The sequence below is a fragment of the Scardinius erythrophthalmus genome, assembly GCF_964197995.2.
Source record: "Scardinius erythrophthalmus genome assembly, chromosome: 10".
NCBI classification, from domain to species: Eukaryota; Metazoa; Chordata; class Actinopteri; order Cypriniformes; family Leuciscidae; genus Scardinius; species Scardinius erythrophthalmus.
This window is the reverse complement of record NC_138230.1, coordinates 28,485,280-28,503,786: the sequence shown is the minus strand read 5'-3', so window position 1 is coordinate 28,503,786 and position 18,507 is coordinate 28,485,280. Positions and strand designations below refer to the sequence as shown.

The window sequence follows — 18,507 nt, the reverse complement described above, 5'->3', positions numbered from 1 at the left end:
TCTCGCCGCTTGGATTGAACCCTGCCAATGGTGTGTTCCAAGAAACAACATCTTGATGTGGGTCTGGCTTGTCAGGCTAATTATGTATAGCTTTCCTGGATTGCTTATGATGCCTTAAAAGCTAGTCTGGCAAGCAGCTCACTTTAGTTTGTAAAAGATCTCTGATGTTATCTCATTAATTAAACTCTTCTCTAAAAGGTAGATGAGGTGGTAATCATGTAAGCACTTCATCGGTTTTAACATTAGCCGTTCAAGCTCCAGTGTGAACAAAGCTTGAGTTCAGACATGGGTCAAATGCTGGGTTCTGATCTCTAAACATGCTGTTTTGCAAACTGGTCTATATTCCATTCTAAAGCTAGCATACTAAATTAATCATATGCTGTCACAATTCAATGCAGCATATGATAGATTTGACACATGTCTGTTAATCAGTTGATTTATGAAACAAAGCAAAGTGCAAAACAGTGCTTGGCTCAAACACCAACAGCAATCTTAACACTTAATATTATAATAGACACAGTGTTATACAAGATGTTTGGTCAGATACAGAGGTCACGGGGTTAGAGAAGAGGTCATGGTGTGGCTGAAGGGGTTAATGTCACAAAATACATCTGGTTGTCAGACTCATTATCAGACTCATCAGACCTCACAAGGACAACAGTAACAAACAGCTTTTGTAGCTTAAATATAAATATGTAAATATATGACTGGGACAAGCTGTATAATCTGTATAATAGAACACTGCAAATCAGTAATATAATCATGTCATATGATAACAAATAAATAAATAAAAACATGAAGTGTAGCTAAATGGACAGACAATGATTATACTGTAAATGTGGCTAAACAGTACACTTTTTCGGAATATTTATGGGCTTGTCGCACTATGTTTAACCCTGGGTCAACATCTGTTTTTAACCTAGACTTAAGACCATTTTTAAACCATGAAATTCTGAATTGGATTAAATATCCATGTGCTTAGCTCAGTCACTGTGTTTAGTTTCAGTGTCCAGGCCATTAAAAATACTGGGTATCATATTTATGTGGTGACAATTCCACAGTTGGATAGTTCTGTACACATGCGGTTCATTTTCAATCATTAGTATTGAACTGTTAAGCTATGACGTCAATTTGCAGGCTAGCCTGCAGGCTAAATCTAGTGTGAAATCTCAAAATCTGACCATGCAGGATTAATTTAATAATCCAGGGTAAAGTATGAAGCATGTAAACAGTAAAACAAGATACAGGGTTATAAATTGTTTATTAATTTAAAGTGTGAAAAGCCCATTAGAAATATTTAGAGAAGCTGGAACAGAATAAACAGAGAGTCTACTGCTTAATGAAATAAAATGCATCTAAAGATGTATTTGTCAGTGCTTTACAACTACTTGCTTGCTACATTTTTGTATCAGATCAATTTTGCATTAAATTATGAACTGAAGAATTTTGCATTAAATTATGAACTGAAGAATTTTGCATTAAATTATGAACTGAAGAAAAAAAAAAAGTAAATACATAAAAGAAATTAAATCAAAATTCCCAATCATATATTTAATGAAATAGTGCTAAAAACAAATTGAAGAATAAATAGAAGCGAGTACTTGCATTACAGTTAGTGAGGTAAATAGTGCATGCCAAGCCTTTAGGGTTAAGCTACAAAACAAAACACAAAAGAGTGTGCAGTGAGAAGAATGAAGAAAGAAAAAATATGAAACAGAATATCATGCAGTGAGACATGCAGCGGCAAAAACAAGACATTTCCAGAGTTTCAATACAAACCTCCAACATTAAATTGCTATGTTTGATATAAATAGTTTCCCCCTCAATTTTCTTAGCTCTTTTCTGTGAAGAACAGGGGGGAAAAAAGTCGGCAGTGTTTGAACGTAGAGAAAATCATGAAATGATTCTTGGGTATTTTTTTAAGATTTGAACTGCAGTTGCATTCAGTGTGTGGGGATGTGGAGGGATGGAGACAAATCAAATATGGATGAACCACAGCAGCTAGACAGGGGGGAGAGGTCAAAGGTCAGGGGTGACAGCAAGGTCAGGAATAATTGTGCAATGGGTAAAGTTATGAAAGTGTAATAAGTTTAAAATAAACTCCTTTTTGCCATCATTTGTGAAACGCTATTCACTTTGCAACTTTCTGGTGTTATGAAATCAATGCTACATTTGATTGAGCATCCTGACCATCCTGATCAAGCAACACTAACACAACCAGTGTAATTCTTGTCTTGAAAATGTTTTGGATAATCTTGGTTATAAGGTTAATATAAGTGAGCATTGTCTAATGTCTATAACCACATGATTAGATAGAGTAAATAAAAGCACACTACCAGTCAGCAGTTTGGACATGACCACATTTTTATTTCTCATGAACTTAAAAAGCTTTTGATCTCCAGGCTTACCCATGTAAAAAAGAAGTGTACTTAATTGTATTGAATGTGCACTTGTAGTGTACTTTAAAATCTTAAAACTGTATTTAAAAGAAGAACTTCTTGCATGATATAATATCAATTAAATCACATTTAAGTACATTTAAGTGTACTTAAGAGAGTACACTTTCATGACTATGTTCATGTTTATTAACAACACACTAAACTCTTTCCCTGCAGAGTTCAGATATTCATACAACAAAATTATTTTTTTGTGAAATTTTAAAAAAATGCTGGTGGGTGGCTGGCACCTTAAAAAAAAGAAAATGCTGGTGTGCAAAGAGATAAGTACAATTTTTAAAAATGTGCTTTGAAATCATTTAAAATGTACTTTAAAGTAAAACTTTTATTTTTGACTGTGTTAATCCTGTTTTGTGCTTTAACGAAGTATATCTGAAAGTGTTAACAAACACATTAAAGCACATATAAAGTATTTGATTATAATTTTAACGTTAACATATTTAAAATATACTAAATTCTAAATTGCTTCATCATTATGAATGTGTAATTACAAATATATTTTAATACATGACATGCATGTTTCAATAGAAATTACATTAAAGTATATTTTAGTTTGCCACAAATGCTTGTCAGTACATTTGGTAGTACACTTTAACCATATTTCAAGAAGAAAGAAGTAATTATAAAATTACATGTAAAGATATACTTAATTCCCACTTAAGTGGGTTAAAAGATATTCTCTTTTAATATCCACATACTCTTTCTGCAATAAGCACTCTTTTTAAAACTATGGTTAGGATTAAATAAATGTAAATAATGCTATATGTTCCACTTTAACAACCTTTCTAGATCTTATCTGTTCTTTCACTTCTAGGCTAGTACACTATTCATTGCAGTCAAGAGAAAATTATGCAAATCCCAAAACATTCTGCTGACTAAAAATCATAATTCATAAACAAAAATTATTCAATTTGAATTTGAATTATTGAGTTTGAATTATGAGTTTGAATAATTGAGGATACAATTTAGAGTCACACATATGAGTCCTGGTGGTCTTAAAAATCTGAAATTTATTGTATGTTACAGCTTTTTCTAGAGTAGGTTCTGTATAAAATGTAGCCAGGCACATTTAGTCTATGGCATCTGGTTTTGAGAATGACACACTACACGTGCTGTCAGGTCAGACCACATCTTTAGAGAGCCTATGCATATTAGTCAGAGATCCATTGCTTTGCAGTCATCTTATTCTGCCAATGTTGACACTGCAAAAGCATCCAACTACACAACAAGATCAGCAGTACTTCAGATACTTGCAAACTGAGGAGGCATTCACCTCTTCCCTCCCACATCCTCCCTAATGGCTAACAACTTTGCCAATTTTTCACAGTTCAAGTAACAATCAGCAGCAGCCAATTCTCAACACACAAAAACAACTAACAAACACCCACGACACGCATGCAAATCTCTACTCTCCTCTTATGGAGGCAGAGGTCTCTAAAGTTCTCCTCTCCAACCAACCTACCATTGATCCTTTTCTCTCCCGTCTTTTACACAGCATCTCTCCCACCCCACAGCACTCACATGCATCATAAACGTATCACTACGCACTGGAACTTTTCCCAGCACATTCAAAATGGCTGACCACCTGCAGATTAGTCTGTCTTCTTCTATTCATGGCGAAAAACACTTGAGCAAGTTGTTTTCAACAAGGTTTCTCTTTTTTTCTCACAGAACAAGCTGCTAGACAGCAATCAGTAAGGATTTAACTTGACTGACTTGATTTCAAAGCGAACATTCAACATATTCAGCCTTGCTATCCTTAAATGAAGCCTCACAGTTGGAAAGAGCATCTTAACGATAATCTGTTCTCGTATTGTTCCACTTTGACACTGTCAGCCACTTCCTCTTTTCTATCCACTCCAACTTGAGCATCACATGAATCTCCACTTGTTTAAAGGGTCATGAAACCCTAAAACACATTTTTTGAGATGTTTGTTTGTATGTTTGTTTTTTGGAGCCATTATGTTCTTCCGGTTTAAAAAGCAAATTTGAACCAACATCATGAAAAGTGCGGTAATACCGCGGTATGCGGTAATTCGGAGAGGTGATTGGCTGCCGTGGCTGGAGAGTATGCGTCTATGTTCTAACTGTTTCTGAGCTTTTCTCCGCATTATTCATGAGAATAAACTTTTTTAATCCAATCACTGCACTGTATTATGCATGAGATTAGATTAATCTAAGATTAGTAAAGAATTCAAATGTCACAAAAGACTGCTTCGCTTCTGTTCGTTCGCTCTCCTCTGCCATTTGCATTAGGAGTTTGACTACCAACACATAACACATATGAGCGGAGCACCACGATGAGTTTAACAACACTTGCAGTGCAGATCAAAAGTAACACACCACCATATATGAACACATATTTCATCATGTCTTCTTCAAATGAAATATATATGTGCAAATAAGGACAGTGATCATTAACGCAATGACATAATGGATTATTCTGATACACTGAAGAGACTGTATTTCGAAATTTCAAAGAAGAATGGACAAAAAAGTAACTATGCCTTTAATCCTTTTGTGTTAAACTGATGTGTGCAGTTTGTTCAGAGACTGTAGTACTTAACATAACATAATGAAAACCTCCCTAATTTTTCATATGGACCAATAGCTCTGCAAAGTTATAATGCTGATTTGGTTGATATTTCTAAGAATAATTTATCAAAACGTATTTGATTTGTTCATGATAGTTGTTAGTAGTTAGTAGCAGAATTTTGTGAGTTTGTTGTCATAGGGTTATAATTTTAAAATTGTTTTTTCTCAGCTCATATTTCAATAATCATTTGTCTGTATAATGAGCGTGTTGTAGGTCTGTGTTTTATTGGTTGTCTCCCCAATTCCCATCCTCTACACTCCCACTTTTCCACAGCTTTACATGTCCATTTCTTGAGACTTTCAAATCTGATCGGTGTGAACGACCAGTGCTTTAACAGGGGTTTCATGACACTTTAATTCCCACCTTACAGGTAAATTCTTTGGATGTCGTCGGGGTACCTCAGGTTTCAGTGCTTGGCCGTATCCTTTTTTTCAATATATACTGCTGGAATCATCCAGGGCATGGGTTTTTCAGGAAAATAGGTATATCCAAACCCCTGACTGGTAGTGTATAAATCTCATTGATTTTGTTCTTCAGTTTTGTTATACATTAACATGTTTCTGTTGATAGAGCTTAGGTTGTTTTAAACATTCCTTAAAATATGCTTTAAATTTCTTCTCCAAAAATGTTAATGAATTAAAAGTATAAACGTACATAAAAGTGTTTATTTTAAAATATTATTTATCTCAGTTGGATTTAAAGTTGGAGTAACTCAGGTTTGCAGCAGGAAAACACAGTTTGTCTTTCCTAAAAACGAAAGTTTTGGTCTGCATCTATGTAAAAGACAGTGCAACAGACAATGCATGCTAGAGTAAATGCCACAATAACAATGTAAATGTCATAATGTTCATCCGTACTTCACTCATTCTGTAAACCTCAGTATGCACTGATTCATTGGTTCAGCCTGAATAGGTATGTATTTGACAGCTACAGTGCTGTCTGGTACAGCCTAACTCATACAAGTGCAAGCAAGATACAGCCAAAGCAGATAATAAATTATATTTTTGTTGTAAAACATGGGCAGTGAGGAAATGATGAGTACAATGGCATCGTCCTCATGCTGTGATAACTGTATGGAACAAGCTCTGACCTTCCTCATGCGCACCATCGTGTCCGCCCGTGGCGACTGTTTAGACCCCAGAGGGGAAGAAAGAGATATGTAAGTGTCTACAAAACAAGTTACCTCTTTGCTACTCACTTACTGCATCAAAAAAACAAGATTCACGATGGTTATGATTTTCTTACAGCTGTTAATTTATATCTTAATAGTATGATACTATAATATTGTCAGCATGCATTAATATTTTAACAAGTTTATCAAATGCTTTTTTTTTTTTTTTTTTTTTTTTTAAATGCATATTACAACAGCCTTAGTGACTGGCTGAAATCATGAGCACAAACCTGGCTCTTTCTCTCCCCATTGGTGGCTGTCACCACCGGGGCATCACGGTGCCGCCGTTCTCGCCGGGCTACCGTCTGTAGCAGCACAGAGAGAGTATGCATACTCTTGCGGTCTCAAATAGACCTAAACATTATGTCCATCTTACATGTTTGGTCTCTCTCAAGTAAAGATGTTTTTTCTTTCTAACTGGAACTGTAATCATTCTAGTTATGAAAAGGCCTTGCGGCTTCTTACAGGTACTTTTAGGCTTGCTTTCTGATCACTTACTCCAACAATTCAAAGGTCAGTTAGGAGTCTGTACTGCAGGTTTATAAAAAAGGTTCATGGATCAAAGTATTTCTTACATTTTGTTTAAGGGCGTTTTCACACCTGGCTCATTTGGAGCATTTGTTTAGGAACCTGGTGCACTTTCTCCCTCGTTTAGACATATATGAACACAGCAAACGTGCTCAGATCCGTACCAAAACAATCGCTCTGAGATCGCCTGAACGAGATGGTCTCGGCCCGATTGCAAACAAACTCTGGGGTGGTTCGGTTGATGTGAGAAAACTTCAGCAGTGGATCACACCACTGCTGAAGAAAACTAAAGAAAACTTTACTCACATGTGACTTGCATAAACACATTTTGGTATGCTTTGAAATGTTGCCTTGTGAAAGCAAACCGAACCAAGAAGAAAATGCAACATTGTAACAAATTAAGTCCCTGTTTCGGAAAACAAAGCAAATGATCTACAGGTCTGAAAACAAGTTTTCGAGGCTTTCATCTATACTTAAACATAAAATAGGGGCCACAAAAATGATCTAGAACAAAATAATAAAAACATAATTAATAAAATAAAAGCATTAATTATAATTTAAAATAAATTTCCATTCATTTTATATTGACAAACTATAGTATATATTTGTGTGTGTGCCATACCTTGATTTCAGGTGTGCCCTCTGCTTTGGTGCTGTGTGTTTTGGAGCCATCTGTCACATGGGCCTTCACCTCACTCTTCCTCTCAGAGGAGCGTAGACGGCCCGTGGGCGTGGACGTCTCTTTACGGTCAGTGCGGGCGGCAGATGCCACTGGGGAAGGAGCCACATCACCCGGGGAAATGGGAGACATAATAGGAGCACTGACGGGACGAGCATTCTTATCTGGGGTCGAAACCATGGCTGTCAGAGAGAAATGTATGGGACAGAGGAGTTCTGTATGTTACACTAAAATCATGGAGTAAAAATAAATAAGTTCACTTTAACATAGTGACAATTGTTTGAGTTTTATCTGCTATAAAAACAGTTTAGGTGTTTGCTGTGCACCTCTGATGAGAAACATAGACACACAAGCAGTAATACACATTCTTATTGTGATAATTATAAAACGATTCAAACCTAAATTAATACACTCTGAAAAAGGAGTACACTTTAGCATACTTAAAAAAAAAAGAGTATTTATTATGGAAATAATACACTTTAAATTAAGTGAAAACTGAATGTAATGTTTTTGGACTTAAAAAAATACATATATATTATAGTTTTTATTTATAATAAATGCCACCAGATGAACTTTAGAGTGTTTTTTAGCCTACGTAAGTAGGAATTAAGTACATATGTATATGTAATTTCATTATTCTGTTGTCTTTGAAATGGTTCAAGTGTACTGCCGAATTTACTAATAAACATAAAACATACTTTAATTCCATTTCTATTGAAACTTGTATGTTATGTTTTTAAATAAATTTGTAATTACACATTTGTAATGAAGTTGCATTGAAGATACCATGAAGATACCATTTTTTATATATGAACTTTAAATGTAATTTTGAATAACACGCTACAGTTAAAGGGGAACATGGCAACTCTAGCCATTTCTTCGCTGATTTTCACTTTTGTTGTCTACCGAGGCGGGTAATACATCATACACAGTATCATATGGCGTGTGTGTTTACTGTATGTTGAGTTGCCATAAAGCAGTTTGTGTTTCTCGCTCAAACTGTATATATATATATATATATATATATATATATATATATATATATATATATATATATATATATATATTTATTTATATATAAATAAATGTATATACGTATATACATACATATATATATATATATATATATACATATATATATATATATATATATATATATATATATATATATATATATATATATATATATATATATATAAAACAGCATGCTGTTTTTGGGCAAGTTAAAATAGTCTTTTGATTCATCTTAAAGGTGCATTGCGCAACATTTCATGTTAAAAATACCCGTTTTTCTAACCCATACATGCTTAAACAATTGCCTGATGGGCTGAATGAGCCCTTCTCTGATCACTGCGATTGCCTCTATAATCCTGTACAGTAAAATAAATAAGAGGAATTCGGGTCGGAATTTGAGACTGGGCGTGACGTCATGCGCGTTCAGTTGCAGTGTTGCAGTTTCGCTTGTTGCCAGAGGGGGCATAGTTCTGTAAAAACTCAGAGACTTGCGCAATGCACCTTTAAATATGAAACGATCTTCAAAATCATGTAAACACAGTGACAGATACTGTTGTTTTTCATAAGATTAGGAACTTTAGGAGGAAACAAGCTGAGGGAATAAAGCTCCACCTCAGGAAAAAGAGGTTTCTGAAAGAGTGCAGCCAAGGAGCACAAACCAATCATCCTGCAGTGTTTCTTTCCAATTTTTTCCCCACTCACTCCTTTTGAGCTGATCAAGCTCCTGTTGGCCTGTAAGAAATTATCTGGGTAAAGCCTGACCTGACAATCAAACTGCAACATAAACAATTGCTTCAGGAACTCGAAATCTCACTCTGCATAGACTTTGTCTTCACAGGCACATGCTTGGAGTTGTTATCCATATCCACAAGAATAAACAATACCAAACGTACCTTCATTTAAAATTTTCAGGAACCAACTTGTTAATCAAACTACTAATCAAAACAGCAATCATTCTGTCTTGCTATTCTTTTTATAAGCATTTCAGGGAGGGTCATTTGTGAATTGCAACAACTGAAATCTTTAAAAGACTACGTAAGATTCACTTCATGGAATTTTTATGTAATAAATAACCAACGGTCCATCTCTGATGAATGCAGAAAGTAATTAAGTCTGGGTCTGTATTCTACCTAAGGATGAATAATTAAATTATCAGTGGGTTAACTAGGGTTGCTTTTCTGGATCACACCACTGCTGTGATTTTTCTCCCACAGTGAGTTCACCTACACTGCCTAAAGCAACCACAGTTTATTTATACCACAAGAAAACACCTTCACTTTACCTCAGAGACACGTGGCTCTGTTCCAATCTCTAGTGAGCTGTCACCATCTACACAGCCAGCTGCTTTAATCAAAATAAAACCACAAGAGACTGATTTGGAACACTTTCCATTGGTAGCAACTCTGAAAAGGACTGTCAGTAAATTTAAGACCAGAAGATTCCAATGGAGTCTGATTTTAGCATGTTTCTAAAATGAATAACTCCATACTCTATTAAACACACAAAAATGTAACTAAGGTAAATATAATACATTTAATAGAACAAATACTTCTAAAAAACTTTGTAGTACAATTTCTGTTTCTACCCTTATGAAAAAAAAAAAAAAAAAAGTTTTTAAAAAACTACTTGCAGATAATCTAACAATAATTAAATAAAGGGCCTCTTAAAGGGATAGTTCACCCAAAATTGAATTCTGTCATCATTTACTCTCCCTCATGTTGTTCCAAACCTGTATGAGTTTCTTTCTTCTGTTGAACACAAAATAAGATATTTTGAAGAATGTTGGTACCAGACAGTTGACGGTAACCATTGACTTCCATGGTCATAGTTTTGTTCCTATGATGTACGTCAATGGCTATACAGGCTGGTTACCAACATTCTTTAAAACATCTTCTTTTGTGTTCAGCAGAAGAACGAAACTCATACAGATTTGGAACAACTTGAAGTTGAGTAAATGATTGAAAAAAAAAATTGGGGGGTGAATTATCCATTTAAAGGCCAATTCACCAGCACCGACAGATGCTGTCTAACGCCTACAATCACTAGATTATGGAATGTCCCTTCTCAGACATTCCATGACCTGTCAAACGCCGACTGAACATGTTTATTTGACCATAAATGCTTGTCAGTACATTAAACAATACACTTGAACCATATTTCAAAGGCAATGCAAGTAATTATGAAATGACATATAAACGTGTTCTTAGGTGGGTCAAAAAGCACTCTAAAGTTCAGCTAATTTCATTTATGTAATACTATAAAAAATGTATAGTACATAAATACAACTATAATACATTTTTCATTTAATTGCAAAAACATTAATCTCACACTTAAATATAATCTTTTAAAGTATTTTAAAATAAAGTACTTTTAAAGTATATTGTTTTCATAATAAGTACTCTTTTTAAAAGTAGGGGAGCGCGGGGCACAACGTAACACGGGGCTAGTTGTAACGCACTTGTTTTAAATACTTCCACACATGCTAGGATGATGAAACTTGGTGTATTTACTAGTTGCCATATCAACACTATATAGAGAAAAATTTGCGCCAAAATTAAAAAAATTTTGGAAGATATCCATAGACATTTATTAAACCATAGCAAAAGTAAATTTCTTACTTAAGTTAATTTGTCATCTCTATTTTTTGTGTTTATTTAAAACTAGACAAATCTGATATTATTTTAATCTCTAATATGTTATTTAACAGTTGAGATAGTTCTTTAATGCTTCGCTAACTAGCAGAAGACACTAGCCGGGTTTAAATCCCGGTTGTGCAGGCGGGGCATGTTGTAACACTGCGTTACAATGTGCCCCTATTAGAAATATGCTATTATATTCTATAGTTTTATTAATTTTATTGAGAAAACGTGAGAAAAAGGTGAATAAAGACTGAGAGTCAATGTTCAGAAATTACTAATTATTTATTTGTTTTGAACTATGTTGTATAGCTGTGTTTTCCTGTGTTCGTAGTCAAATATTTATATATATATTTATATTTAATTATTAAAAATTGCCATTATTTTATATGAAAAAGTTTTTTAATTGTATTTTATTTAGAAAATATTTTAGTTTGTCTTGTATATTTTTTTTATTAGATCAGATAACATTTTAAGCTGTCATATGTCATGTTACAATGTGCCCCTCACATGTTAAAATGTACCCCACCTATGGGGCATGTTGTCACATTTCACTTCCATTCTTTCGGGGTATATCCAGAAAAAAGTATATACTGTATTAATAAAACAAAACCACATAATTGTACTAGACATGTGGGAAATTAATGTGGGAAAAAATAAATACTCTGAACCATAAGTAGTAAAAAGCGTTACTTTGTGCCCCGCTCTCCCCTATGCAGAAGTTTCCTTCTTTTTTTTTTTAAGAGTATGCATTGTGGGGTTTTTTCATGAAGTATGATATGTTGTTTTGGAATTTGGCCAAATGGAGGTATCTTATATGGCAGCAAGAGTGTGAAATGGATTTGACAAAGTTTAATCACATACTCATTTCATATATACACAATTGACAACATGACTTAACATTTCTGTCCAAGAATAGCCATAGTCAAAACCCATGCTTGAAGACTGAGAAAGCTGTCCAACATAATGATTGTTAGTGGGTTTGTTTGCTGTGGACACAGAGAGTAGCCTGAATGCAGAATGTATCTGTCCTTCAGTGTAAAGCCAGCAGAGACAAACGACTTCTGCTCACAGCTCAAATAAAAACAGATTGCTTGCAGAACAACTTACATAAGGAGTCTGAACCTTCCCAAGGGAAGTACATTAGAGAAATGGAGAGAGGTTGAAAGAAGGAGAGAGAATGAAAGAGCAAATGAGATCTCAGGCAGAGCAAAAGCAAGTATCAGACTTGTGATGTCAAATTCCCTGAGGTAACTAGCAGTGATTGACCAGAATCCAACAAAGTTTGCCAATCATCTGCCTCTGTTTTCAATATAACTTGCTGTACCCATAGGCAATCAGAGCTGAATACAGTAAATCAAAATGGGAGAGAAAAATAATTTCATAGATGGTTACACACCTCCATCTAAGCTGCGGGATGCCCTCTTACTGGCAGAGCGCTGGAAATGGGGGGCAGGTCTATCAATCATGGAGCTGGCTTGACGGGTCTGAGCCTGAGTACGCCCACTGTAGCGGAACTTTGATCCCAGAGCCAGGAACTTCCTGGGAGTAGTGGCCGCCTCTGTGGATGTCAACCTGGGACAGAAGAGTTTACATCTCTTCATAAAGTATGTGGACTCAAATCAATTTATAAAAACAAACAGTTACTAAGATGTGAATACATGTTGTGACGCATTGCTTGATATTTATACCTGAAGAATGTGTGATGCTCCACACATACTTTCCACAGCTTTTTGGCGGCCTTGTAGTTGGGCAGTTTAAAGCCAATGGCGCTTTCGTAATGTTCCAGCTAAAAAATGTTTAAAAAGTGTTAAAGAAAATGTATTGCAACAAATGATAACTGCACATACAAGTGATTGTCATGAACAGAAAAATCACCAATAGTTATTAAATATTATACAATAGTTATTAAGTATTATAATGAAATTAACAAAATAGATATAGAGTATATGTGAGTCTCCTTGACTTTATGTAGTGTTTAATTTTTTGAATTTCAAAGAATTTTCCAGTTATCTATGCTGACTGAAAAATAGACAACTGAATACATTATAAAAAAAAAAACATTTTTTTAAAAAAAATGTTTTAATGTATGTTGTATTAAACAGACTGTGAATAAAGATAATTTATTTTACATCCCAAACATCAGTATCTTATGGAAGCTTGTTTCCGCCACAGAATAAAACATTTTAAAAGATAATTGCGACTTTTTATCTCACAATTGCGAGTTTACATCTCGCAATTCTGACTTTATTTCTCAGAATTGCGAGATATAAAGTCAGAATTGCGTGAATTAAGTCGCAATTGCAGGTTAAAAAGTCAGAATTGCGAGATATAAAGTCAGAATTGCGTGAAATAAAGTCGCAATTGCGTGTTATAAAGTCTGAATTGCGAGATATAAAGTCAGAATTGCGTGTTATAAAGTCAGAATTCTGACTTTTTTTCTCGCAATTGCGACTTTATATCGCGCAATTCTGACTTTATAACACGCAATTGGGAGTTTATATCTCGCAATTCTGACATCTTTTCTCAGAATTGTGAAATATAAACTCACAATTGTGAGATATAAAGTCCAATTCTAAGAAAAAAAAGACAGATTTTTTTTTTAACCACAGAATAGTTTATATCTCACAATTCTGACTTTATAACATGCAATTGCGACTTTATATCGTGCAATTCTGACTTTATATCTCCCAATTGCGACTTTATTTCTCAGAATTGCGACTTTATATCTCGCAATTGCGACTTTATTTCTGAGAATTGTGACTTTATATCCCGCAATTGTGACTTTATATCTCGTAATTGCGACTTTATTTCTCAGAATTGCGACTTTATTTCTCACAATTCTGACTTCATATCTCGCAATTCTGAGAAAAAAAATCACAATTCTGACTTGATATATCGCAATTGTGAGAAAAAAAGTCAGAATTGTGAGATAAAAAGTCGCAATTATTATTATTTATTTATTATTCAGTGGCGGAAACAAACTTCCATAGTATCTGGATAATATTATAAAAGAATGGTTAAAAAAAATTTAAATTCAAAAATTAGGAACTGTCAAACTGTTTTTTAATATAAAATTTGATATGATACTGATTACGTTTTATATTTCATTTTATTCCAACGAATTAAATTTGCTGTAAAAATGCTACTTCTGAGTAATATGTTGTCAAACAAAATTGATTCCTCGCATCTTGTGACGCCAAACTAGACAAAGCATGTCTAATGTAGCCATGTTTCATCTGACAGTAGAGTGAAAGATGTATGATTTGGAAACAATATGAGGGTGAGCAATGACAGCTTCCTTTCATTTCTGGGTGAGCTGTAACTTTATTATTTTTGATAAAGTTATAAAGTTCCACCTTGACATATCCTAAAAATGTTTTTAGATTGTGTCTTAATAATAATCTTTACAATATAGGTGATGTCAGACTTAGCTCTTTATGTTCCAAAAAAAAAAAAAAATCCTTTAAACTAAATGTAACGTGGCTTGATTAAATTCAGTTTAAATCTGTGTACACATACATCAGATGGCCGTATCTTGATGAAGAAACTGCTGCGTTTGTAGGAGACTTTGAGAACTTTTGGCCAGGGGAATCGATTAATCCTCAACTTGTCCTTATACACCATCAGGCCACTGGAGCAAACCCCCAACATTATATCCACCCCATCCAGATCCTGACAGAAAGAGAAAACAGTATTCTGTTATCATCTTTTGACTCAAGATTTGAGGTAGTGTAAACAAGCATTTTACAAAGCTCTACCACTAGGAGGCGCCCCTGCTTCACTTTTAAAAAAGTGAATTCTATCATTTATTTAAATCCAAGACTTGATGCAAACAGATTGACCTGGTTTCAGCTACCAAATCTGAGCAGTGGCAGGACATGCAATGCTTTTATCTCAAGCACTCCTGTGATATGAAGGACGTTTTATATGACAGCTCAGACTGATGATTTCTCATAAAGCAGGTGGTTTAATCAATTCTGGGGAAAGTCACATTGTCTAACTGAGACGTAATTGAATGTATTTTGAGTTTTATTATTATTATGTATTATTATTATTATAACCCAATCAACAATCAAAGTTATTGCAAAAAAACAAATGATCAAATAAATGTTTATAAGTGTATCAATAACTACAAAACAACTTCATTTAAATAATGCTGGCATATAATATTTTTGCATTTAATTTATTTTAAAATGTTAAAGATTTTATTTAATTGATATTGATGTTTATTTCAAATTTGTTGATAGAAAATAAAATCCTGGATTTCAAACTGTGTTGCAAACATATAAAAAAGGAAAGACAACCCTTAAACCCTTATTTTTCGTATCGCATTCGTGGAAAGTGCCTTCTGTCAATCTACTGTACCTTTGCCTGGTGGAGATCAAGCCCATACATGGCCAGTTTTTTGGCATTCTCCAGGAACATCATATCAGCCTGAGCCGGACTCATAGATCTGCAGGGAGAGAAAAAAACATGCTACATATATCCTGCAAACCTGACAGTATATTTGAAAGTGCAACACACTAAATTCTAATCTAATTTTACTCAGGATCATAACATTAACTTAATAACGAAACGTGCAAAAAGCGCAAACACATTTTAATCTTAACCTCTAGTAAATGTGCTTTTAATTCCCCTGCCCTAACAAAAGTTTCCCAAACATCCATTTATCATAAGTATATATGTATGTAAATAAATCACAATCATCACCCCACCAACAAGAAACAGTCATGATCACCTGTATGTGCGGTGAAGCTCCATGACTTTCTCCTCAAGTTCTCTGGTCTGTCCTGGGATCAGCTGGAGCTCCTTGGCATAGTCACTGGCGTGGACCTCAGGGTCGTATTCACCCAACTCAGACTGCAGGGCGTAAGAGCCCAGCAGGGCCAGGGTCACGAAAGAGCAGGGCAGACGGCCGTTCTTGATGTCCTTCCGCAGCTGCAAACACAAGTAGTACCTGCGCAGTGCAAGTAATTTCATTTAAGCTCAAAAACTCAAAGACATTATGTGCCAGGATATCACATGTTACAAGTTGGGACAAGATTTTGCAGCAGAATGTAATACACGTGAGTCAAAAACTGGTACCGTGACAACAACAGTAAAGTGACGCCAGTGTGCCGCTGTGATTATTCAGGGTGAAAGGGGTTTTGTAATTTACGAGTGTGATAATGAAACTGGCTAGAGAATTGCATGCTCACTTGGTACCAAACAGCAGGAGGCTTTCCATTTTATTAATGATTTAATCTGGCAAGTATCAGAGATTAGTTTTAAAATTAGTGAGTGAGCAAGCGAGAGAGGGGAATAGAGAGAGACAAATTACTGTCCAATATGGTTGGAAATGGATATAAGTAGAGATGGAATTTTAGAATTGTATTATTCTTGTGGTTCTAATTCAATTCACATACATATACATTCTTATATCTATATATATATACCATCCGAGATTGACAAGTACAAGTTACTTTGGACTTCGGCGTGTGCTTAAACGGACAAATACATTTTGTGTTAAAGGAATACTCCACCGTCTTTTCATATTAAACTATGTTATTCCCTTAACTAAGACGAGTTGATACATACCTCTCTCGTCTCAGTGCGTGCACTCAATCGCTCTGGCGCGCGGCGAAACTTTGTTCACTCAGTTCATTCAATACGGGCCAAGCAGAGAAGCTACTAAACACCTCCACGTTTACCCTATTTAAACACAGTTACTCGCGTAGTGTAACTCGACCTAGGACGGTGACACAAAACAAAACGTTGCGCTTTTCTAAGCGTGTAAAATGGATAACTATATTGTATGGCGGAATACCATAGCAAGTGCTTGTAAGTGCTTGCACGCACTGAGACGAGAGAGGTATGTATCAACTCGTCTTAGTTAAGGGAATAACATAGTTTAATATGAAAAGACAGTGGAGTATTCCTTTAAAATGTCCATCTTTTCGAGTTTTCATTTAAATGCAGTCAGTTCTGTCTTCAGTGAACATAAACAGTTGGGAAAATAATCATATAATAAATACTTGTTAGTATAATAAAAATATAATAATAAACCTGCTGCTGTCTCTGTCATTTAATGTTAAACAAACAACATAGGAAAGCAAGAGAATCACTCACTGCTCTTGACATTTTGGTGTTTTTCTGAATGCACTGACAGGGGCCCCCTCAGAATGTTTTGTTTAGGGCCCCCGTAAGTCTAGGACTGGCACTGCCCGCAGCTAATATATTTCATTAGATCGCAGCCTTTGTGATTTGATAATCTCACTAAGCCATTTCATCAAACCGATTTTATTTCTATACGGCTATAATCCTAGACATTAGCCAAAAGAAACGTTAAGGAAAGACAGAGAAAAGGATGGGTGAATGCAAAGGTCATTGAAAAAGTCAAATCGCCTGGCAAGAACTCCAGAGAGACTGTGGTGTGTCTGCACATTATATATATAGAATAAAGAAAGTGCTGTTCACCTGGTGATGTCTTCTGATAGCTGGGCAGGATCAGGGGGGTAGAACTTCACATTGAATGTGAAATCATAGTTGGTGCCTAGATATATGTAAACATTATTTAAAATAGCAACAACAGAAAATAGAGACTGACTTTCTGATAATTATAACATATACCAACGAGCTGAACAATTACTCACCTTGTACTTGCCGTCTGATCTCCTTGGTAAAGTCCAGCCATGTCTGAAAGAAAAAGGAAGCTTTAACTAAAGGCCTGTTTACACCAAGACCGATAACTTTAAGATAACTACAACAATAACTATATCAGCTTCCCTGCCAACGTTCTGTATAATTGTAAGCAAGTTCTGCATTTGAGTCATTTGCCGTTTTAAATGCTCAAGCTCTTTAAAGTTGGATGGATTCTAAAGTTGGATGGATTCTGATTGGCTCTCAATGTTTTTATTGTTCATCATTTTCTTTAAGTGATTTCAGATATTGTTCCTTTTATTAGTTATTGTTATATCTTTAGACATATCTATTCTCATATAATTAGATTCAGTATTAAAACTTTGAAGTTATAGTTATCGTCCTTGGTGTGATCAGGCCTTTACTGCTATCAAAACTCCTGATAACTATGAAGAAAGCAAATCTATTTTTAAAATACATATAGTTAAACGTTTAAAAAACATATACTGTATATGATAGAATTAACATTTCAAAAGCTAAATTAAACCTGAAGAAAACATTCTGTCAAGAAAACAAATAGCCGTAAATATTAAAAGAATGTGAGTAAGTGCCAACAGATTGAGGTACCTTTATGGTTGGTGTCTCCCATATGGCCAGACCGTAATAGTCCTTCTCTAACAGGTTCAAGTGGTCACACACCTTTGCAAACAGCTCCTGGCCTTTGGCATGTTTCTGGAAACAAAGAAATGTAGTTAAATCATAACAACATAGTACTAAGTGTTTTAAGCAGACTTATGTTTTTAAAG

General features: G+C 34.8%; 1 protein-coding gene across 2 annotated transcripts in view; it reads right to left on the bottom strand.

The window, feature by feature from the left end:
- Window positions 1-18,507, bottom strand: part of epb41a (erythrocyte membrane protein band 4.1a) — an 84,478-nt gene that overhangs the window by 27,349 nt on the left and 38,622 nt on the right. Inside the window, exons 4-15 of one of the 2 annotated variants that reach the window (XM_081377528.1) lie at window positions 18,329-18,433; window positions 17,716-17,758; window positions 17,540-17,615; window positions 15,822-16,040; window positions 15,449-15,536; window positions 14,603-14,755; window positions 12,772-12,869; window positions 12,480-12,655; window positions 7,374-7,612; window positions 6,454-6,528; window positions 6,143-6,178; window positions 1,780-1,842 (exon numbers count right to left, since the gene is read on the bottom strand). In XM_081377528.1, the coding sequence (XP_081233654.1) occupies window positions 1,780-1,842; window positions 6,143-6,178; window positions 6,454-6,528; window positions 7,374-7,612; window positions 12,480-12,655; window positions 12,772-12,869; window positions 14,603-14,755; window positions 15,449-15,536; window positions 15,822-16,040; window positions 17,540-17,615; window positions 17,716-17,758; window positions 18,329-18,433 (1,371 nt within the window). The remainder of the gene's footprint in view (window positions 1-1,779; window positions 1,843-6,142; window positions 6,179-6,453; window positions 6,529-7,373; window positions 7,613-12,479; window positions 12,656-12,771; window positions 12,870-14,602; window positions 14,756-15,448; window positions 15,537-15,821; window positions 16,041-17,539; window positions 17,616-17,715; window positions 17,759-18,328; window positions 18,434-18,507) is intronic. The other variant, XM_081377527.1, reaches the window with a different exon arrangement.